General features: G+C 40.5%; 1 protein-coding gene across 5 annotated transcripts in view; it reads left to right on the top strand.

The window, feature by feature from the left end:
* The window catches only part of EPC1 (enhancer of polycomb 1), a 95,254-nt gene that overhangs the window by 42,141 nt on the left and 28,919 nt on the right, over nt 1-24,194 (top strand). For 4 of the 5 annotated variants that reach the window (XM_022580628.3, XM_089906365.1, XM_022580626.3 and 1 more), the window contains exon 2: nt 23,583-23,742. In XM_022580628.3, the coding sequence (XP_022436336.1) occupies nt 23,583-23,742 (160 nt within the window). Of the gene's footprint in view, nt 1-7,606; nt 7,800-23,582; nt 23,743-24,194 lie in introns of all 5 variants that reach the window. The other variant, XM_089906363.1, reaches the window with a different exon arrangement.

Below are 24,194 nucleotides of genomic sequence, written 5' to 3'. Positions count from 1 at the left end.
GCTGTTGGCGTTGCAGCCATCACCGGGCCTCTCTGTGACTCCCTCCCGTGTGTCCACACAGCCTGACACCTGCACCCCGCCCCCCCCCCCCAGCAGGCCAGCCAGGAGCAGGTGCGCGCCCGCCCAGCCCGCCCGACACGGGAGTGCCCTGGGCGTGGCCGCCATCACCTGTGCCACAGCCCTGGGTCACACAGGCCAGCCCTGGTACGTGCGGGAGGGCCGCCCCAGGCTGTGAGCACCAGGGGAAGGTGCCTGTGTCGCTTGGAGCCTGGCCGCCCGCCGCGAGCCCGCTGCTCGGTAAGGCGGGCTCCACGCCCTCTCAGCCCTCGTAGCTCCCCTGTCAGCGCGTGCTCGCTCCACCCCCCTGACCCCACGTGCCTTTCCGGACCCCATGTTTAGTCAGCTTTTCTGAAGCCCTTCTTGACTTAGCCTCCCCTAGTGACATCACCAGGAGTTTTAGAGAACAAATTCAGTTATATGATTGTTGCTTTCACTGCGCTTGAAGCCCTCTGAAAGCAGAAGCAGTGTTGTATCTCAGAAACTTAACACTGTTCTGGCACAGATGTTTCTTTAATCAGTGTTTATATAGTTCTGGAAAAATCTAGGTACTTTATGATTATCTGCACTCTAAAATGGTGGTCAGTTACCTGCTTTACCTGCCTTTGAGCTTTTGGAGCAGGCTAGTAAAAGTAGGATTTAAGCTATGGCTTTGCATGTTTTTCTCTGTGATCGCGAGGGACATGAGACATTCTAATAATCCAAAATTTTAAGCCAGAGAAAATGTCTTGGCCTTTCTAGTGGTAAGTTTTGTGAAATGCTCTGCTAAAAGCACTTATTTTATATGGTGTTGATGTATCAAATATTTGTAAACTTACACTTACAAAGTATAATGCTAAGTATTATGGGGTCCACAGACATGTCTTTTCCTTTAAGGAGCTTAGACTTCATATGGTAAACAAACCATAATCTGAGGCAGTCGTTTTAAGTCCTGGTTGTAAAGATCAGAAATCTCTATTTTTACTTTGGGTAAATTTGTACGTTATCACTCAGAGTCTAACAAAACTGTGTAAGCCAACCTCTGACGTTGAGTTCCTGAAAAGTCATCTCTTTTTTTCGCCCCCCCATTTGAAGTAAATATAGGTAGAATCATGCAAAAATCAAAATCAATTATTTTACTGAAAGTTTTTACATTAACATTTTTACATTAAAGATTTTTACATTAAAAGTAAGTTTTTACATTAAAATTCTTTCTCTCTGATCTGAAAGTGGCTTGAAAACCAAAATTTTGGTTGCAGTTATGTTCTTATCACTGTCTTTGAATTTTCCTTTTCATCTATCATAGTGGTATCTTGACACTATTTGTGAAAATTCTGTATGAACGTTTTTTGCCTTAGTGAATTTTTCCTTTGTAATACAATTCCAATGAAATAAAAGTCATCTTTTTTTTTTCTGTCTACCAGGAAATATCATAGAATCAATTCCATAAAAATATGTTCCTTGATTCCTTTGTCTTGAGTTTTCTATGCACCACTTTAAAACATCTGTTGAGTTCTACTTTATGTATTGTCTGAACTTTTATGCTGTGATTTTGTGGAATATACCTCAGAAATTCTTCCTATCTTTTTGTAGTGATGAAACATTTTTGTTCTGTTTTTTTGAAGATGGACAGAAGAAAGAAATGCTTGTGGCAGGATTAACTTTTTTTTTTTTCCTCATCTTTCTATTTTTAGGGCTGGGTTTTTTCCATATAAAATTTCTCAGTTGAACCTTAACTCTTATTCATATCTAAAACTGTTTCTAAGGGGTGCCTTATACATTGTATCACTAGCCAGAGGCCAATTTTAAAACTATAATGTCCCTTAATTTCTGGGCCCAGCCCTTTTAAGTCCTTCCTGGAATAAATCTTACATTTGAACTTTAAAAATCTGTGATTTCTAAGATCCTGGTCTAGAAAGTTTTCAGTAAGTAGCCTGCCTTACCATGTGGGAAGCAATGGAATATACTATGTGTATCTTTTTAAAGTGTTTCTGGGGTCTGTTGGAGAGGTATCTTGTGATATAAATGGGTTATGCCAGCCATATCATGTTGGTGTCATGCTGTCCTTTCACTCAGTTTAATGTATTTGGGTTTACTGTGAATCAGAGTGGAGAAATTAGAGAACTACGATAAAAGTTCAGAGAGGCTAGCAAGAGTTTAAAATATCTTGAATAAAAATTCCAGTGTAGTGGTATTTAATTTCCTAAATAGTTCACATGTTATCATCTTCAGTGGCGCTTCCCTAATTCAGGGTACTAACATCTCTTGCCAAGATTTCAGTACCTTCCTAACAGGTCTTCCCAAGAGTACAGTTGCTGCTTCCCTGATATTCTTAGCACAACCAGGGGTCCTTTGAAAACTGAAATCTCATTGTGTCACTTCCTGCGAAAGACCTGTAAAGTGTTTCCACTGCTCTTCAAGTGGCTTATCTGTGAGGCCTTACGTAATCTGGCCCCTGCCTCCGTTTTGTTCCTCCAACGCCTTCAGGTTCCCTCCAGCAACAGGGTCATTCCTCATTTATCCCATGTACCAAAACGTTACTCCCCTGCGGGTTGGCTTAGTGCTCTCCCGGTGATCCCTCACATCTCCTCTCAGGGTCACTTGCTGAGATATCTACCCATTAAGATAGGTCGGTTACATGCTCCCATAGTATCATTCTTAGCAATTTACTTTTGTGAGCTTCCGGTCCATTTATGGAGATGTTTGATTAGTCTTTACCGCATGACTCGGAGCTCCCAGTACCTTTCAGCATTGGAGCTTAATGCCACCATTACTTGTTGAGTGAATGACTGGATTGGCCTATTGCTAATTTATTCATATGTTTCTAGTTCAGTCTATCCCAGAACTGTGTTTAGAGATTAGAACATAACTCACTCTGTAATTTAGAATTCCATGAGGATAATGATGGTTCCATCAAATTCTTGTACCATGTGATCTCTCTGTGATCAGACAAGTCACTTAACGGTAGACCTCATGTTTATCAGTTGTAGAAGGAACCTGACATAGTTGATCTGTAAGTTTGCCTCTGACTCACGTGTTCAGTGGCGTTAAGGGTTTCCCTCCATTTATCAGACAGGGTAGGCAGGGTTGTACTGTGAACACACAGCCGTGAAACCTTAGTGGCATTATAACAAAGATTGGCTTCTAACTGCACTGTCGCCTGGGTTGATTTGGGGGTTCTGTTTTATGCGCCCCCATTCCAGGACCCAGCTGACAGGATAGCCTCCATTCTGAACCTTGCTGGGCACTATGCTAGAGGGAAGAGCTCCGGGAGGTCTCCTGTCTTGTATCAGTTACTCACATGCTCTGGCCAGAAGCCAGACACGAGGGTTTCATCACCTCAGCTCACAACTCATTGGCCAGAGCAAGTTGCATGGCTCCACCTAACCGTATCTTTGACCAGGAGATACAATTCTGCCATAATGACCAGATGGCAAAGAACAAAAACATTTGGCAAACAGCAGTTAATGACAGACCTGCCCTTCTGGTCAACCAGAGATTTGCATCACTGTCGTTCCCACAGACGAAGTGTACCCATCTCCCCCGCAGTGAACCCAGCCTGAGAGAGGCCAGCTAGACAGCCTCGAGCTTGGAATATTAGGATTCCCAGGTGACACACATATTTCCCTAGATCAGGTTTGGATGTGCTTCCCCTTGACCTGGAGATCTGTGAGTGAAAATATTATCTGCTCCCCGCCCCCCATCCAGTTTACTTTGGAAAAACAGAGGCCTGATCAACGCAGTAATGCTCCCCTTTGGACAATGGAAACAGCAGTTCCTGATGCATAGCAACTCAAGACTCCCACCAGGCTGGCTTTATAAGGGTCTCCTTTCCCTGGATGTGAGGAATATTCTTACGTAGGTACCAAGTGCAGGCTCCTGGAGGGGCTCCCAGTCCACTGGTTTGTGTGGCTCTTGGCACTGATACCCAGGAGATGCTTCCTTTCTTTCCATCATCTTCTTAGCCTCATCTGAAGTAGGTATTGGGGGCCAGAGCCCTTCACAGCCTGCTCCCTTCCTGTAGAAGCTAGGAGACCTGAGGGTACTTTTAAATCAATCTGGGCTGTTGATTTTCGCTTGTTTGTTGGCAGCACAACATTGTAGGCTTGTAACGTGGTTCCGTTTAGCTCAGTGTGCAAGATGGCCTGTCCTCTCAGTTCTTCACAGCTGGCTGTCTGTCTCCTAAATGCTAATCCCAGAAGCCTGTTAGCTTTTGCTGGAAGAGCTGCATCCTTAGTGTCTGTCTCTGTCTCTCTTTTTTCTCTGAGCATTTTGTTCAACTGAAAGCACTTAACTGTGTGTCCAGTTTTATCTGGGTCTCTGCTCTGAGACTCTAATCCATTCGTGTGTTTTAACCGTGGGTATCCGGGCCATACCTTGGTTTGAACCTTACCGTCTTTGTTAGTCAAAGGCCTTCTTGATTTGTTAATTTACGGGTTGAGTTGAGAAGCACTCTTCAAGCACTGCAAATCCTCAAATATTTGGCCTCTTCTCTTTTATTCCTGCTTACAAACTAGTCAGTTTTTAAAATTTGTTTCTTTCTTGTAATATCAAACAAAGCAACCAACACACCATTTTAATGCCCAGGTTTTTTAACCTCTTCTAGAGCTACAAGTTTATTAATTACATGATCTTTCCAAGATCATGGTAACTGACTTTTACCAAATATTTTGTACTGCCTACAATGGAATGCCACCCTTTCAGCCTCTTGAGAAGTTTCCTTGCCGCCTGACCCCCAAGCTAATGGCATGTATTTTAGTCTTTGTGTTATAATAGTACCCCACTTCTGGGACCAGTTTATGTCAGTCAGGATAGCCAGGTTATGATGAGTGATTACAGACAGTCTCAAAAGTTTAGTTCTTGTTTGTGTCCCATTTTATCATGGATCAGCTGGGCAACCAAGCTAATGCAGCAGAGGTCTCAAACATGGTGACAGGTGGGAGGAGCGCTTTGAAAACTTTGCATCTTCCACCAGCAGTTAAATACTCTGGTCCAGAAGTAACGTGAGTCACTTTGACTCACAGCTCAATGGCCAGCATTAGTCACCTAGCCCTAGCACCTACAGGAGGCCAGAAACGATTTGAGGACCAAAACTAAAGGCTGTCTATTACATGTTCAGTGTTCACCTTTGAAGATGAAGAAAAGAGGGTATTTATTGTAAATTACATCCTATAACTCCCTGCATTTTTGGCGGTGTGCTGGCTTCTCATGTTTAGAAGACATTTGTGAAGACAGAGGTGTAACTTCAGCAGTTAATTTGCCTTTATAGCGTTTAAAACACACACACACACACACACACACACACACGGTAAATTTGGAATTCGTCTTATTAATTGATTCATGTATATAGCTACAGTAAAATAATTTCTATTAATAATTTGTTATTATAATTTGCCTGTTAACAATAATAATACCCCAGGGCTTTATGGATATAACTTCATTTAATCCTCAGTGCAACCTGATCAGGTAGGTAGCTTTTTCTGCCCTTTACTAGTAGGAAAAAAGGTTAAATTGGTTTCATTATTTATAGTACAAAGAGCTAATAAGTGGGTGCTGGGTTCTGTGTTAAGAGGTTTCTCTCCATGTCTTATCTCATTTTATCCTTATAATGGCAGTTACCTCATTTCACTAATAAGGAAATTAGAATTTAGAGATGTTAAGTCACAATTAGTAAAGGGCAGGATTGGGATTCTAATCCAGGTTTCTGACATAGAAAAATGTGTGCTCTTAAATAGTATGACTTCTTATATGTCTTTTTTTTTTTTGATAGAGTATTCTTTCCTTTTTTTTTTTCTTTTTTGGGCTGTGCCGTGTGCCTTGCAGGATCCCAGTTCCCTGACCAGGGACTGAACCAGGGCCCCCTCCAGCAGTGAAAGCACTGAGTCCGAACCACTGGACTGCCAGGGAATCCCGAGAGCGTATTCTAATAAAGTCAATTTTTTTTTCTGTACAGTATGTTTTATATAAGAAAATAATTTATGGTACCAAATAACATTAATCAAAATCACTTGAAATTATGAAATATTTATTTTCGTCTATCAATGTGTTTGTTCCTTTAAATAAAGGAGGAGTGAGTTTAAGTGAGGGAAACAAACATTATTAAACAAAAAAGTTTTGAGATTATCAGAGCCCCTTCTATTTTTTAGCCACTCTAGAAGACACAACTTCAGAAATTACACAGGAGTTTTATGGTTTTGGTAAAACCAGGGGACTTGATTTCAGTTAAGAAAAGGAAGGAAATTTTGTAAGATTATTTTTAGCTTTGGTCCTAAGTGAATAATAAGTACAACATATGAACTATCACTTCTTCCCGTACTAACCATGTTATAGTATTTTCCACAATTACCTTAAACTTGGACAAATCTTAGCATTCCTACAAGCCCTAAAGTAGTTCTACATATGTTTTTTTTTAACCATTTTTTAAGTTGAAGTATAGTTGATTTACAGTGTTGTCTTAGTTTCAGGTATACAGTAAAGTGATTCCGTTTTATATATATATATATATATATATATAAAATGCATATACTTTTTCAGATTCATTTTTATTACAGGTTATTACAAGATACTAAATATAATTCCCTGTGCTATACAGTAGGACCTTGTTGTTTATGTATAGTAGTGTGTATATGTTAATCCCAAACTCCTAATTTATCTCTCTCCCCTCTCCGCTATCCCCTTTGGTAACCATAAGTTTGTTTTCTATGTCTGTGAGTCTATTTAAAGTTTTACATTTTTGATGGGTAAAACAGAGTATTAATAAAAGCAGTGTATCAACAGCCGAGTCTTGATCGCTACATTGACTGGTAGGAAACTACAATAGGTAAATCTGTTATTTTTGATAGAATAACAGGGGATGGTGCAGTGTAGTCTAAATTTGTGACTTTATTTCAGCCTTCTTAGTTCATCACAGAATCCTTCGCTCTCTGGAGTGGTAAATCATTTGGTATCCTCTGACTATTTTTATAGTAGATTATATAATAGTACCTAAATAAAGTACTTCTAAAGCCAAGTGAGTCCTTCATAATGTCCTTTTAACTAAAAGCTGATTCCCTTCTTTGAGGGAAACTCATATTACTATTTATTTCTATAAAAAGATTATTTTGGCTCCGCATTTGGTATATGTGGTGTCGAAGATACAGTAAGCAAAAGTGTTGGAAGTCCAGGGGAAGAAATAACAAATTTTAATGCTTTTTCTATTGCCCATACAGCAAGATAAAACAATACTTACTAGAGAAGACTATACTTTACCCTTTACTATGAACCTCCGTCTTTGTGGGCGATTAAGAGTAGTTAGTTACACAGGGGAGCATATGTACCTGGCCTAGGCTCTCCTGTGACGTAATCTTCCTCCGCTCCATCCTGCATATCCAGGTGCCTGGGTGTTGTCAGCAGTTAAGCTTTATGAGCTGTCATCTAGTAAAGTACTCGGAAGAGAATCCTGCAAGAGAAGTGAGGAAATCTGCCCTTACTTCCTTAACTTACCTGGTTGTAGCTTCCCCACGCTCCTTGTGCCCACGATGCTGTCAGTCATTTCTTCAGCTGTTTAAAGTCCTTTCTGCTTCTCTCTTAGTATTCTGAGTCCTCCCCTGAGTACCAACCAGAGCTCAGCCATTCATGGGAAAGGCAAAAGAAGGCAAGAAGGAGGAATTAAACTACAGTAGAAAGACCATGGGGTTCTGGAGTCAGACCTCAAGCCAAATCCTACTTTCACCACTTGGACAAGTTGACTTACCTTACTGAGCTTCACTTTCCCTGCAAAATAGGTATTATAATAATACACCTTCAGAATGAAGATTAAGTGTCTAATGTAGGGTCTAATATAGTGATTTTTTTTTACTTAATGAGCTTCCCTCTTTTGTCATGTTCATCGTGTAAATAGCAGAGTGTGCTCTGTGTGTGCCAGTGATCCGCCAGACTGCTGAATCTCAAGCATTAAACAGAGCGTAAATAACTGTATCTGCATGAAGAGTCTGCAGACTTTCTGTGGACAGTCAGATAGTAAATATTTTAGGCTTTGCAGGCCTTACAGCCTCTGTCACAGCTCTTCTGCTGTTATGGAGCAAAGCAGCCGCGGGCAATATGTAAATGAGCACGTGTGGCTGTGTTCTAATAAAGTATTTACAGAAACAGGTGGTGGGCCAGATTTGCCCCGCCGGCGACAGCTTGCCAAACCCTAGTCCGTATTATTGTCCGTACAAGGGAGACCTATTGCCAGAGATTTCATAGTCTTACATCGTAATACAGCCCTCGTTTTTAAAAATAAATTTAGTAAACTTACCTCACTATGAGTTGAACAGTGGAGTCAGGAGGTTATATTTCTCCAAACGGATAAAGTCTGTTATTGTAGAAGAGAGTGTTTCCTGTACCACTGTTTAACTGCAACTTTATTTTAATGTTTACCTTACTCTTTCTGTTTTTTGAATTTTATTTTATTTATTTTTCTACAGCAGGTTCTTATTAGTTAGCTGTTTTTTTTGTTTGTTTGTTTGTTTTGCGGTACGCAGGCCTCTCACTGTTGTGGCCTCTCCCATTGCGGAACACAGGCTCCGGACGCGCAGGCTCAGCGGCCATGGCTCACGGGCCCAGCCGCTCCGCGGCATGTGGGATCTTCCCGGACCGGGGCACGAACCCGTGTCCCCTGCATCGGCAGGCGGACTCTCAACCACCGCGCCACCAGGGAAGCCCCTAGTTAGCTGTTTTATACATATTAGTGTATACATGTCAATCCCAATCTCCCAGTTCATCCCACCACCACCCCACCCCCAACCTTACTTTTTAATACTGAAAATTAAAGGCTTGGTCCCACCAAACATTTATATAGATCACACTAACAGTGGTCAGTACATAATTAGGAAATGTTGACTTCTGTATTACTCATTTGGAAAATCATGGTGCATTTCGGCAAATGCAAAACCACTGAGGATGCTTCTGTAAAGAAACTGTTCAACGTTGTCTGTTACTGTCTGTGCGTTTTCCAGAATTATTTAATCACAGAACTCCTCATAGAACAGCTAATTATGTCCCTAGAACTATATTCAGAAGACGGTATTCTGAGGCTCTCTGGTCTCACTGACTTAGGAGGTCATGCAGTTACTTAGCAATTCTGGAAGAAGAATTTACATCTCTTGCTCTTGAGTATACAGTCTACTATTTCCCCCCTCACCATTTCGTTCTGCTCTTAGCTTAAAGAAAACAACTATTACAGTTGACCCTTGAACAACATAGGTTTGCACTGTGCAGATCCACTTATACATGGATTTTTTTCTATAAAAACTACACCACTACAGGCCTTCCCTGGTGGTCCAGTTGTTACGACTCTGCGCTCCCATTGCAGGGGGCACGGGTTCGATCCCTGGTCAGAGAACTATGATCCCACATGCCGTGCCGAGTGGCCAAAAGAAAACTACACCACTACAGATCCGTGGTTGGTTGGATCCATGGATGCAGAACTGCAGATGCAGGGAGCCCACTGTAAAGTTTTGCTCAGATATTCGACTGATGGGGGGGCAGGGTCTATGCTCCTAGCCCCCGAGTTGTTCAAGGGTCGTCAGCTGTATTTGGAAATAATTTCAAACTTACAGAAAAGTTGCAAGAAAAAGGGGAGTACACCCATGTATACTGATTGTTACCATCGTGTCCCATTTGCTTTGTTTATGTTTTTCCATACGCCCATTCTGTCATACATACACATGCACACGCATGTATTTTTTTTCCAAACCATTTGAGATTAGTTGCCTATATCATGGCCCTTTACCCCTAAATATTTCAGCAAGTGTTTCATCTTTTATGATGTGGACATTTTTAAAGATTAGAGTCCCTTTGATTTTTTTTTGAATAGGGTGATCCCATTTTGGGTTTGTCTCATGTTTTCTCAGTTACATTCAGGTGTTGCATTACCAGCTAGCACATTATATAAATGATGTTATATTCTCATGGCATCACATTCAGAGGCACATATATCTCTCTGCCCCTCATTGGTAATGTTCTTTTTTTTTTTTTTTCCTGGTACGTGGGCCTCTCACTGTTGTGGCCTCTCCCGTTGCGGAGCACAGGCTCTGGACGCGCAGGCTCAGCAGCCATGGCTCACGGGCCCAGCCGCTCCACGGCATGTGGGATCTTCCCGGACCGGGGCACGAACCTGCGTCCCCTGCATCGGCAGGTGGACCCTCAACCACTGTGCCACCAAGGAAGCCCCGGTAATGTTCATTTTGATCACCCAGTCAAGGTGTGGCCCAGTGTCTCCACTGTATCGTTGCTAGTTTTCCCTTGAATTAATAAGTAATCTGTGGGGAATCTACATCCTTTTGAGAGTCGATGTAGTAAAGTTGTTAAGAGCTTATACTCAAGTCACAGCTGGGTTCGAGTCCAGCTAACTCTATGAACATAGGCAAGTTTATTATCTGTGAAATAGGGGAGGTAGTTGCCATCTCTTTATCTGTCTGTCTATTTATGAGCTTTAAATGAAATAATGAAATAAGAATGTGAAGCTCAGGCCTGGCATGTAATAAACGCTTAGCAAATGTCAGCTATTATTTTAGTTCTGGAAATATGAATTAGTAGGCATAGTAGTAAAGCCTAAGGCTTTATAACCCAAAGCTAAAAAAGACTTCCCGAAGTCATTTCTTCCACGAAGATTAACATTTTATCCAAGATGAATGTGTTTTTAAAGTATCTTCTTACTGAGTTTGTTCTTTGTCTTGGTGTTCTTTCCTACCTGCTGTACCCTGTCCCTTCTGGTATGTGTGAGACAGGTAGTTAAGGGGTGAAACCACTATCAGGAAATATTCTTTCTGGATTCAGAGTTGTTTGGTTTCCAGTTTCATAAAGATCTTAATTGAACAGACAATTTAAAAATCAGCCTTAACCTGTTTTCTGTTTTACTACCACTGTGATAGTCTCCTGTAACTGTTGTCAAAGACTTTCTAAAAGAGGGGTAGACATGCTAGTAGAATTAGAAAGAAATGAGAGAGGTTTAGATGGACTTAAAACACAGGGAGCAGCCTCACATGTAGATGTTATTAGAAGGTGCCACTAGGTGCTCCCTGTGGCTGGTGTGTGAAGTTCAGGGTAGAAAGTGGTATGGTGTTGGACTGGCAGAATTAGCTAGAGCTCGACCATCAAGGACCCCATTTTGCCACGCCAGGATCGTAAAGGCAATAGAGAGCCAAGGATTAGGTGTGAGAGTATCGTGATCAGACTTTTTTTTTTGGCCATACCATGTGGCTTGCAGGATCTTAGTTCCCTGACCAGGGATCAAACGCGTGCCCCCTGCAGTGGACTCTCAGAGTCTTAACCAGCTGGACCGCCAGGGAATCCCCCGTACTTTTTGAGGAAGACCACTGACGGTAGCTACAGAAGGGAAGTGGAGAATAGTGTGATGCTAGAGGTGAGAAGGCTAGCTGCAGCCTGGATGTGACAGTGGGATGAGAAAGCACTGAATAATTTCTAGACATGAAGGAGAAATTTATAAGATCTGGTGCCTGATTTGGAAATGGGGACGGAGGAAGCAAAAGGGAGCTGGAAAAATCAAGGCTTCTGACTGGGTGACTGGATGTATGATGGTGCGATTCACTGAAATTGATAAGACACAAGGAGGAACAGGTTTGGAGAGTCGGCAGATGGGGACGTTGATGTTAACACGAGATATGTCAGTGGAACATAGAGTAAGAGGTCTTTCTACATGTGCCTAATATTCAACAGAAATCTGTGCTAGAGAGTAAGACTTTGAATTGTGTCATCAGCGTGCAAATGGTAGTTAAAGCCATGACAGTGGATGAAATTGCAAGAGTGAGTATGTGCAGGGCTAAGGACTAAGACTTGGTATAGCATTTGTTTGTATTAGCCTATAGAAACATGTTTAGTTTTCGATAAGTTTAAATTAGATGTTCAGTTTATTCAGTGCTGTTGCTTTAGGGTCTAACCCCCCAAAATGAGAAACATGTTTGTATTTTATTTGACTGCATGGGTTAAAAGGTATTAAATAACGGCAGATGACTAGCTCTCTGGGGTACGTTGGAGGTGCAGGAATCCTCAGCATAAAGATTATAAACAGAAACAAGAGCTTTTTGAGCTGTTTTAACTTTAATTTTTAGGGAAACATTCTGATTAGATTGTAATTTTATGAGAGTAGAAAGAAACTAATTTCAGTCCCTTCCCTTTCACATTGCCAAACATCACACTGGGCAGGCAGACCCTTAATAAGCACAGCACTAACAGCCCACGTCCAAAGGGATGTCAGGGGTACAAATAAGGGACATGAGAAGGTGAGGATCAAAATTAAACTGAAGGGCTTCCCTGGTGGCGCAGTGGTTGAGAGTCCGCCTGCCGATGCAGGGGACACGGATTCGTGCCCCGGTCCGGGAAGATCCCACATGCCGCGGAGCGGCTGCACCCGTGAGCCATGGCCGCTGAGCCTGCGCGTCCGGAGCCTGTGCTCCGCAACGGGAGAGGCCACAGCAGTGAGAGGCCCGCGTACCGCAAAAAAAAAAAAAAAAAAAGTAAAAAAGTAAACTGAATTTTGCCTAGGGCTGCCTTTCCTGTGCTTCTTAGCAACTTTAAGTCCTGAATATGTTATAAGTACCAAATTGACAAATACTTCACACTGACGAGAAACAAGAAGACTGGACAGTTTTACCCAAACCTTAGCAAAGGTCTTCCTTTACTGTTTTATAGTCTAGAAGTAAAAGTAATTTCAGAGTACTGAGCTTTAAGTGAGAGGAGTAGAGAGTAATAGAATCTTTTACCATTTATTTCTTGTAGAAAATATAAGTATCGAACTGCTCTTTTTCTTGCCAAGTAGTCTAATCTGTCTTCAACTATTTTAAGTGTTTACCCCGAGTATTTTAAGCACAAAAGCAAAATGCGTTTGTCTTTTTTTATTTTTTGCTTTTATGAAATTTAATCTTATTTCATTTTAAGGAAGTCCATTCCAAACCAGAACAGTTTGTGGACCTTAAATAACTGTTGTAGGGCTTCCCTGGTGGCTCAGTGGCTGAGAGTCCGCCTGCCGAGGCAGGGGACACGGGTTCGTGACCCGGTCCGGGAAGATCCCACATGCCGCGGAGAGGCTGGGCCCGTGAGCCATGGCCGCTGAGCCTGCGCGTCCTGAGCCTGTGCTGCGCAGCGGGAGAGGCCACAACAGTGAGAGGCCCGTGTACCAAAAAAACAAAACAAAAAACAAAAAACTGTTGTAGTTTCACTGGCACATTTATTCAACAAACATTTATTGTATACTTGTATGTGTTAGGCACAATACTGGATCTGGGGTAGACAAAGCAAAAAAGAATTCCTATCCTTCGTGCATCTTACATTCTGGGGAGAAGAGACAGACAATGAACAAAACAATAAGTAAATTCAGTAGTCTGTGAGGATGTAAGTGCTCCCCAGGAAAATAAAGCAGGGTAGTGGGATAGAATAGGGTTGAGGGGGAGAGAGTCCATATTTTTTGCAACATTTTACTATGAAAAATTTCAAACGTACTGTGAGGTTGCAAGCATTTTATAGTGACCACCCATGTACCCCGTGGCTAGACTCCACCATTAACATTTCACTCTACTTTGCTTTATCACACATCTGTTCATCTCTGCATCTATCAATCCTTCTTGTTTTGATGCATTTCTAAGTAAATTACAGACATCAGTGCATGTTTCCCTAAATACTTCAGCATACATATCATTAATTAGAGTTCAGCATTTATTTACTGTTTTTTTTTCTTCTGAGGTAAAATTTACATGCAAAGAAATTCACAAATACTTGGTGTATATTAGCTGGATTTTGACAAATTCGCCTACTTGTCTAACCCATCCCCCAACAAGATATGGAACTTTACCATCATCCCAGAAAATTCTTTCATTCCCATTCCAGTCAATCCTTGCCCCCAGGCCTCAGAAGCAGCTACTGTTTTTCTTTTTTCTTTCTTTCTTTCTTTTTTTTTTTTTTTTACCATAGATTAATGTTGCTTGTTTTGAAACGTCACATAAATGGACTCAGAGTGTGGACTGTCTTGTTCAGAGCTATTTTCCCTCACCCCAGTGTTTTGGGGACTTGCCCGTGTCATGCCATGTGTAGGTGGTTTGTTCCGCTGTGTTGCTGGGTGGTCCTCCGTTGTGTCACCAAACCGCAGTTTGTGCACCAGTCCTGATGATGGACGTTTGGGCTGTTTCCACTTTGGGGCTATTACGAGTAATAAAACTGTATGAACATTCTCATTCAGGTCCTTTTGTGGGCTTGCATCCTCATTTCTCCTAGGTAAATACCTAGGAGTGGGATTGCTGGGCCGTGTGCAACGTGTATGTCTGGCTTCATGAGGTCCGCCGCCCCTTTTTCTCACTAACCGTGTCTGAGAGTTGGAGTTGTTCCTCATCCTCAGAGTTGTTCGGTGTGGTCAGCCTTCTCAGTTGTAGCCATTCTGGGGACCGTAGAGTGGAAGAGCTGGTGAAGAATGCTCTGTCCGCAGAGGGGACTTTTGAAGCAAGATTTGAAGAAAGTGAGGAAGCGCAAGCCATTCTGAGTTTGACAGAGAGCAAGAAATCTAGTATGACAAGAGCAGAATGGAAGTAAGGGTTGCCTGGGCACAACAAGGAAGGGGAATGTGCACAGCCTGTTGGACCTTGTAAGCAGTTTTAAGAACTTTGGCTTTTATTCTGAGTGAGGTGGGAAATAATTGGAATGTTCTAACGGAAGAATGGCATGGTCTGACTTGTATATTAACAGATTACTCTGATTATTGCATGAAGACAGACAGAAATGGAAGGAGGGAAACCAGTCAGAAGGCTGTCGTAATGAGCCAGGCAAGAGCTGGGCGTTCGGATGCAGAACCTGGGAGCCCTTGCTGGGGCACTGTTACTGAATAGGCATGGCTGTCTGGTTCTTAGGAAGCAGCCGGGAAAGTGATTCGGCTCAGCCCTTCTGTTGTGGTAGCAGTGGAGTCTAGCCCTCCATGCATAAATGAGCAGGGGTTCAGTAACTTCTTAAGTGGCTTTTTACAAATTAGTCATCACTTATTTACCCATAAGAAATCTTATACAATATTGTTGCTTTCAGTAACCTGTTTTTAATTCAGTAACCCAAAAGGTCTAAATGTGGTCTTAATTGTTGTTATGGCTGACCGTTAAGGCCATTATTTTCTTAAATAAATATACTTAATGAATAAGTTGATATAATTTAATCTTTGTTTAGGAATTTGCCCAGTATAACCTTGAATAACTCTTTCTGGTTTGGTAATATTTATTAGAACTTACTATAGAGCAGGTAGAAATACCTTTTTCATTTTTTTCATTCAATTTAGTCTTATCCTTATTTTTCTATAATGATATTTTTTAAAATACTGGGTACCTGCAATAAAGGAAAATATAGTTCTAACTGCTAAGTAGATTACAAAGATAATCTTGTTTATCCCTCATCCTTAAAAGAATTTAGAGTCCCCCATACTACAAGAGAATACATCTTTTAAAGGAAAAGATATAAAGGTTAGTTAGACATAGCATCTAATCTTAAGGAGCTTAACATTTTGGAGATCAGTATGTAGACAAATAAATGATTACAGCACGATTTCTTAAGTAGAGGATGTAGTGCTGTAAAAGCACAGATAGGGGAAGCAGAGGGAAGATCATTTTATTTTATTTTTTTAATAGATCTTTATTGGAGTATAATTACTTCACAATGCTATGTTAGTTTCTGTAGGCAAAGTTAGTTTCTGTTGGCAAAGTTTCTATGGCAAAGCGAATCAGCCATATGCATACATATATCCCCGTATCCCCTCCCTCCCACCCTCCCTATGCCACCCCTCTAGGTCGACACAAAGCACCAAGCTGATCTCCCTGTGCTATGCAGCTGCTTCCCACCAGCCGACTATTTTACGTTCAGTAGTGTATATAGGTACATGCCACTCTCACTTCGCCCCAGCTTCGCCCTCCAACCCCATGTCCTCAAGTCCATTTTCTGTGTCTGTCTCTTTATTCCTGTCCTGCCCCTAGGTTCTTCAGAACCATTTTTTTTTAGATTCCATATATACGTGTTAGCATAGTGTATTTGTTTTTCTCTTTCTGACTTACTTCACTCTGTATGACAGTCTCTGGGTCCATCCACCTCACTACAAATAACTCAATTTCGTTTCTTTTTATGGCTGAGTAATATTCCTTTGTATATATGTGCCACATCTTCTTTATTCATTCATCTGTCGATGGACACTTAGGTTGCTTCCATGTCCTGGCTATTGTAAAGAGAGCTGCAGTGAACATTGGGGTGCATGTGTCTTTTTTTTTTTTTTTTTTTACAAACCCACAATTTATTGTTATATTGTTGCTTTAAACATGCATTTTAAGAAAAGGGAAACAATCTTTTATATTTACCCATAATTTGGTTCTTTGTTCTCTCCTGATAAATCTGTTTCCATCTGCTATTGTTTCCCTTCCATCTGAAGAACTTCCTTTAGCATTTCTTTTTTTTTTTAAATTAATTTATTTATTTTTGGCTGCATTGGGTCTTCATTGCTGCTCACGGGCTTTCTCTAGTAGCGGCGAGCAGGGGCTACTCTTCGTTGTGGTTCGCGGGCTTCTCATTGCGGTGGCTTCTCGTGTGGAGCACGGGCTCTAGGCACGCGGGCTTCGGTAGTTGTGGCGTGTGCATGTGTCTTTTTGAATTATGGTTTCCTCAGGGTATATGCCCAGTAGTGGGATTGCTGGGTCGTATGGTAGTTCTATTTTTAGTTTTTTAAGGAACCTCCATACTGTTCTCCATAGTGGCTGTATCGGTTTACATTCCCACCTGCAGTGCAAGTGGGAATTGCACTGCAATTACATTCCCTCTTCTCCACACCCTCTCCAGCATTTATTGTTTGTAGATTATTGTTTGTAGATTTTCTGATAATGGCCTTATTGTGGTTTTGATGTGCATTCTTCTAACGATTAATGATGGTGATGGCAGAGGAGGCAAGAGCATACATGGGAGAAAAGACAGCCTCTTCCATAAGTGGGGCTGGGAAGCTGGACCGCTGCCTATAAAAGAATGAAACTAGAGCACTCCCTAACACCAGACACAAAAATAAACTCCAAATGGAGTAAAGACCTAAATGTAAGGCCAGACACTATCAAACTCTTAGAGGAAAACACAGGACAAACACTTTTTGACATAAACCACAGCAAGATCTTTTTTGACCCACCTCCTAGAGAAATGGGAATAAAAACAAAAATAAACAAATGGGACCTAATGAAACTTAAAAGCTTTTACACAGCAAAGGAAACTATAAACAAGACAAAAAGAAAGATCATTTTAAACCAGACTTTGAAGAACAAGTGGGAATTTCCTTGGGAGTGGGGCTGGCGTATGGTCCATCTGTGTGAGCAAAGGCACACAACAGATGTTTAAGACACAGTACTGTCCCTTCAGATGGGTCTTATCTACCAATACCTAATGTCACTCTTAATCAATAAAAATGATATTTTCTGACTTCTCAAATTTGTGATGTGCCCTGTTTATAACCAGTTAACCATTTTGCGTTAATTACCAATGTTTTTATCAAAGAGACCATTACCACCTGAAAAGGCAGAAATTTTCTAGGGGTAAGCAAAAATAACAAAGGGGAAAGTAAAAGAAAAAACATTAAGTGCTGGAAAGAAAAGAGGGAAGGACGGGTAAGAAAAAAAAAAGAGATATGTATATAAAACAAATAATAAAAATAAGTAGCAGAGTGACTTGCTGGACTTAGGGTCTGAGGAGGAAGCTAAGATTCCTGCCTGGGTCTCTGTCTCTAAAGCCCACGCTCTTCCAGTGCGCCAGGTGGGCTGAGGTAACAAAAGTGAATATTTGGAGCCTGCAATTGCAGGGTTCATGGGGACACGAAAGTGTGCCTCTGAACTTTCCGAAGATCATCGTTCAGTCTTTTCTGATCCTCTTCTTTATTGTTCACATTGCTATGTATAGAAAACATTATCATTACTTGCAGCGCAAGAGGCTTTTAAAGTAATTTACTTAATCGTAAGTTACGATTCATCTGATTCCATTTTATGTAAGGTTGAATATCTTAAAATTCTTTAGATTATTTAATAGTATTTACTTTGTTCCCTGTAAGATCAGATTTGAGAGGGTATACCTTTGTTATTTTATGAAAAATGGGAATTGATCCTGGTGTTTTGATGATTAACTCTTAAATTGCACCTGAGCCTAGTTATTATAAATATTCTATGATATAAAGAAACTTTACCCTCCCAGGGTGTCAAGCTAGTAAGTGGTCTTCACACACAGCTACTTCCTTTTCTTAAAATAATCTTTTAACTCCTGTTCTAGCTTAAATGTCACTTGGCACTAGTGAAAGTGATACTGTCCTTGAAATCCCTTTCCTATTTGTATTTCCCATTAACACATTGTTCTTTTCCTTCACAGCACTTATCACACTTTACAGTTTATTTTTAGGGCTGTTTTATTAGTGTCTGTCCTCCCTACTACAGTGTCAGGAACCGTGCTATTTTATTTACCATTGTGTTCCCGGGAGAGGCACATAGTGGGCAGTCAGTAAATATGGACTAAGTTAATTAATGAGACGCTTAAGCCCAGCTGTTCTGCCCTGTATCTCCAGTTGTTGTCCTATACCAGCATTTCCCAAACTGCATTACAAAAGTTCTGCATGAGCTATTAATGGATACTTTCTGAAAAAATGATTCTGTGGTCATAGATTTGGAATGACTGAACCCTCTGTCATGAGCAACCACAGTTTACATTGCCATGTTAAAAGCTTTCATTCCAAAAGTTTAAAAATCCAGCGTTCTCTCTTTTTTTTTTTAACTGTCAAACTCATTATTGGACTACCTATTGATAATTTGAAATTAAGTATTCCGGTGAACACAGTTTGGGAAGGCTGGCTTATTCAGTGCTGCAAGTAGATGTGTTTAGAAGTTCATTGACAGATATTATCTTCCAGGAACATCTGGCATTTTATATAATTGTAATTTAGGATCGGATCATCTTAGTTATTTAGTCAAGGCATTCAATAAGTAATTATTGAATTGAATTCATAGCTCATCTTATTCTAATTTATTTCATGTATTACTTGGCTTCACCATTTCACAGCTTCCTACTCAAACAAAAATTTCATTTTCACTTATAATTTAATGTTACTTTAATATAATTTAATGTTTTTTTCTTGGAAGTAGATGTATATAGTTTGGGGTTTTAAAAATACGTTCTTTACCTGGAAAGCTGCAAGTGTAATGTTTTACTCTGGAACTAAACTTGACTTAAATGGGAAGGGTTTTACTGAACTAAATAAATTGTGTCTTTCAGAAATTACCTTTGTTTTAGAAAATCATGTAGTGAGATGTACTCAAATATTTTTTGTCAAAAAGAGTTACAAAGAATTTTAGAAAATAAGGAAAATAAAATTATAGAAGAGTATTTCAAAATTACATCACCAGGAGGTGATCTGTTAACTGGTGTACATACTTTGAAACTTGACACATATGTGTGCCTGCTTGCATCTGTGTGGTGTGTGTGTGTGTGTGTGTGTACATACACAGATACCTACATACATATTCATTCATTCAACAGATATTTAAGCACCATGCTTTGTACTCGGCACTGTTTTCGGGTGGTTATTTAGCAGTGAACAAAATAGACAAAAATCCCTGCCCTCACGATGCTTAGATTGCGGTGGGGAGGAAGGGGTGACAACAGTAAACAAACCAAGGATATGACATGTCAGGGGACTGTAAGAGCTTTGGAAAAATATAGCAGTGAGAAGAATAAAGGAGCATAGAGAGAAGGATTGTTATGTGTTCAGCTACTTTTAGACTTTTTCCTGTATTTGTGTGTGTTCAATTATGTCTTTTGCTTTTAAAAAAGATTAAATACAAATACCCTGAACATACAATTTTCAGATCTGTCTTTTTACTTAATAAATTGATGGGTTTTTCCATTTCATTAAATATTATTCTGAACCATTTAAAGGCTATGCATGTTCCATTTTCTAGAATATGGTCCGTTTTCTAGACAGTAGCCAGGCTGATCTTTAAAATCCTTCAGCCACTGTTGCTCTTAGTACAAGGACAAATCCGTAACATGCCGCATGTCCCTGCATGATTTGACCCTGAACCCCTTTGCACTCTCACCCCCTGTGCTCCAGCCACACCGGCACCTGTGTGTGGTCTCCTTCCCATCCCCGAGTCTTTGTACATACACAGGGCTACAGTAAATAGGAAGGTTTAAGGTTATAGTTACACACCAGTTGTTGAGGAGTGATTTTTAAGGCTTAGAAGAACATATTTGTTGTATATTGTACATATCTTGGCTCCTTATGTTCCTTATGAGGAAATTTTGTCGAATATTTTATAAAACAAAAAAACACATGGAAGTTTTTTTAAAGCAGTATTTACTATAATATTGATAAAAAGTTTGATTTCATGATTCTAGGAAAATGGATATAAAGATAAGGAAGTCTTTCTACAGAATGCTGTTAACACTAGGAAGAATAGGAATGGTAACAAGCATATGGTAAATCTTCAGCTCCTCTAGTAATGAAAGGTACACATTTGCTACCATGTTTTAGGTAGGTAGTGTGTCTCAGCCATTTTATCTTAACCACAATCCCATATGGTAGGTACACAGTATACATTTATAGGTAATAAAACTTGCTGGTATGACTATCTTGTCCCAAGTCCCAAAGTCATGGAGCTAGTAAACCGTGGAGCCAACATTCAAATCCAGAGCGCTCCCGATTACAAATCATGTTCTTAACCACCACACTACAGTGCCTATAAGAAATCTAAAGCCCTTAGTGGTCCCATTTCACACCTAGAAAGTAATTTTCATTGTGGTTCATCTAGAGAAATGAATGAAATAGCCAGGAAATTTCTGAAAAAGAATCATGAGGAGTGAATTTAGTATCTAGTCAGCACTAGATAATAAAATGTAGTCTGCGGCTGCACTTTGAAAAACACGTTAAATACTAGCAGAGGAGGCAGTTGAGTAGAGGAGGGCAAAAGAACTTGGAAATACTCCCAAGTGCAAGTGGAATTCTGAGAAAGGCACATTTTTAGTCATTAAAATAGGGAATAGGTGATTTTATGCATGACGTTCATATACCCTTCGAGATGGCTTGCTGTCTCTCCGTATACAAAAAATTAAACCGTCTCTCACATGTTCACCTACACAGAGAAATGCTAATGGATTAAGGACAAAATGCAAATGAAGAATAGTGTGCCTCGCTCCCCCGCTCCCTCCTTGAGTTTGATGTAAGTAGGGGGCATAGGTCACAGAAAATTTCTCTTGCTCTTTGAGGGTATCTGAGAGGAGAAGAGTACACCTGTGATTGACTTCCCAGCTGGGGCTCAGAAGCACCCTGTGTCAGAGGCCACAAGGGCCAGTACACACGCCCATAGGCTGTTCGGAGTCACCCCTCCCCCCTCACACTTAGTTTCTACCAGCTCCCAGGAGCCACAAGGCAGCCTGAATCAAAGATAAGTTGAGTTGTAAAAATGAAAGGTTTTGTTTACACACCCTAGTTTGTGACTATGCGATTTATACCTGTTACTAAGGATGACAGAATCATAAAGGAAAAGGTTAATAAATTTGACTAATAGAACTTTCCTGCGTGGAAAAAATCCTCTAAACAAAGTCAGAAGTCAAACTTCAGGAAAACAGTTGTCAGTTTTATTACATGGGGGCTAATTTCCTTAATATTGAAAAGGAAAATAATCCACATATTTAAACATCAATGAGAAAAAGAAAAGCAGCACTTTTGAAAATGAGCAAACAGCAACACGTAAGGGAAGAAAAACTCATTGTAAAGAAATTAACCTAAAATAAAATGGGTCGTTTTAAAATTGAAAAGAGATGTTAAGGAGTTACTGCAAGGAGTGGTAGGAATATGTACTGTAACTTCATATACCCTTTGAGTGCTTCCGTCTCTTGTCCTACAGATACTTTCACAGGCTCACAAAGGTGTCTCATACATATAGTAGTACAGGATTGGTTTTTGCAGCGTTCAGGGAGAAGGATAGGCATTTAAGTTGCTTCCAGGGTTTTCTCCCTATCAGTTCGTGTCTGGTTAAATAAGTTACGGTACATCCACATAGTGGAATACAATGCAGCTGTTGCAAAAATGGTAGTGAAAGTATCAGTATGGAAAAATCTCCGAGGTATGTCAGGGGACCAAAGCCCTAGGGATAAAGCTCTGTATGTTGTGCAGCAGAATCCTAGGTGTGAATTGATATATATGTATATGTAACATTAACAGAGGCTACGTATGAAGACTGGAATTTTTTGTTTTCATACTGTTGGAATGTTTTTCATCCTTCAACTTGCATTTTATATACAGTATTTTAAAAACTAGCTTAAATTTAATGAAATGTTTTATCAAAATTCAATGATGATGGGGTGGGTGAGAACAGATATTTCTGTGGCAGCTGGTAAAAAATCTTTCTGTGTGGCATCTCAACCAAAGCTTATTTTGAGCACCTGTAACTGCCAAGCATTGTACTAAATGTTTAATGCACATTTAGCTTACTTAAATCTCCAACCATCCGTGGAAGATTCTATTTTTCTTTTCCTGGAGGAAACAGATTTAGAAGAGTGAAGTGTCTTGCCAGGATTCACAAACTCTGGAGCCTTTGCCTTCAATCCCTATACTTTACTACCGTTCAAAAAGGGCTCCGGAAATTTAGAAGAAAGGTTATTACTCGAAACACAGACCAGGTTTGAATCCGTGTCAGCTTCGTGAATGAAAAATGGAGACAATAATCTGTACCCTTCTTTGGAATGATCATATTAGTTGATTTGTATGACATTTATGAAACACTGTATGAATAAGCAATTAAAATCGATAAAATATTTTTTATACAAAGCCTGCTTTCGTCATACAGTACGTTCGAATGTTTTAACCCTCTTTTTAAAACAGTCTCATCTGTAGAATGCAAACTTCTTTTTTAAAAATAAATTTATTTATTTTTGGCTGCGGTGAGTCTTCGTTGCTGTGCACGGGCTTTCTCTAGTTGCGGCGAGCGGGGGCTACTCTTGGTTGCGGTGCGCGGGCTTCTCACTGCGGTGGCTTCTCTTGTTGCGGAGCATGGGCTCTAGGCACGCGGGCTTCGGTAGTTGTGGCACGTGGGCTCAGTAGTTGTGGCTCGCGGGTTCTAGAGCGCAGGCTCAGTAGTCGTGCTGCACGGGCTTAGTTGCTCCATGGCATGTGGGATCTTCCCGGACCAGGGCTCGAACCCGTGTCCCCTGCATTGGCGGGCGGATTCTTAACCACTGCGCCACCAGGGAAGTCCCTATAAAATGCAAACTTTAATAACAGTTTTAGTCAGTTTTTGGAATTTTTTGTATAATTTAACTCAATTTCGGTGTAGTACCTTTTCTTAAATTGAGGAAATATACAGTGTATCTAACAAAATCTTGTTTCTATTCAAAATGTTTTTACCACAACTGTACTGTTAGCATCCTTGCAAGGCTACTAAAATTCCTCTATTTTAAAAACAAATGAAAACCTCTTCATGAGGCTACATGTTCTGTTTGCTAGTTTTTTAATACGCAACTTACCTCTTTTTCCCTCTTTTTAGGAACACCATCTTCAGCGGGCTATCTCGGCACAGCAGGTGTATGGCGAGAAGAGGGACAACATGGTCATTCCAGTCCCGGAGGCAGAAAGCAACATCGCTTACTATGAGTCCATTTACCCCGGGGAGTTCAGGATGCCAAAGCAGCTCATTCACATACAGCGTAAGTAATTCCTCTTCTGGTAACTGTACTGTGCATTCTCTTCTTCCGGAACTCTCGACGGGTTTTTATCAGTTCGGGGCCATTTTCAGTACCCACTTCACTGACCAGCATCAGCTTGAGAGTTATTAGAGCCCATTTTCACCTTTTATAATTGTGCTTGAGCTCTCTGCCTGACAGAAAAGATAGCATTTTCATCCCAGATTTTTAGCTTCATCTCAATATGGGACCTTATGCTACTGTAGATGAGTAGGATAAAGAATATACCTTAGATGTAGAGATCATTTTCTTACTCTACAGAAATAGTAATGTTAATTGCCTTAAAGAATTTCTTAATGGAAGTCAGAGGTCAGCAAACCTTTTCTGTAAGTATTTCAGGCTTTGCGGGGTCATTCAGTCTCTGTCACAGCTATTTTACTCTGTGTTCCAATAAAACTGTATTGACTAAAACAGAT

This window comes from Delphinapterus leucas, chromosome 2, assembly GCF_059928025.1.
Source record: "Delphinapterus leucas isolate spDelLeu-1000000601 "Yukka" chromosome 2, BTC_Dleu_Yukka2, whole genome shotgun sequence".
Classification (NCBI taxonomy): Eukaryota; Metazoa; Chordata; class Mammalia; order Artiodactyla; family Monodontidae; genus Delphinapterus; species Delphinapterus leucas.
The sequence above is the reverse complement of the archived record's forward strand: the minus strand, read 5'-3'. Positions and strand labels throughout refer to the sequence as shown.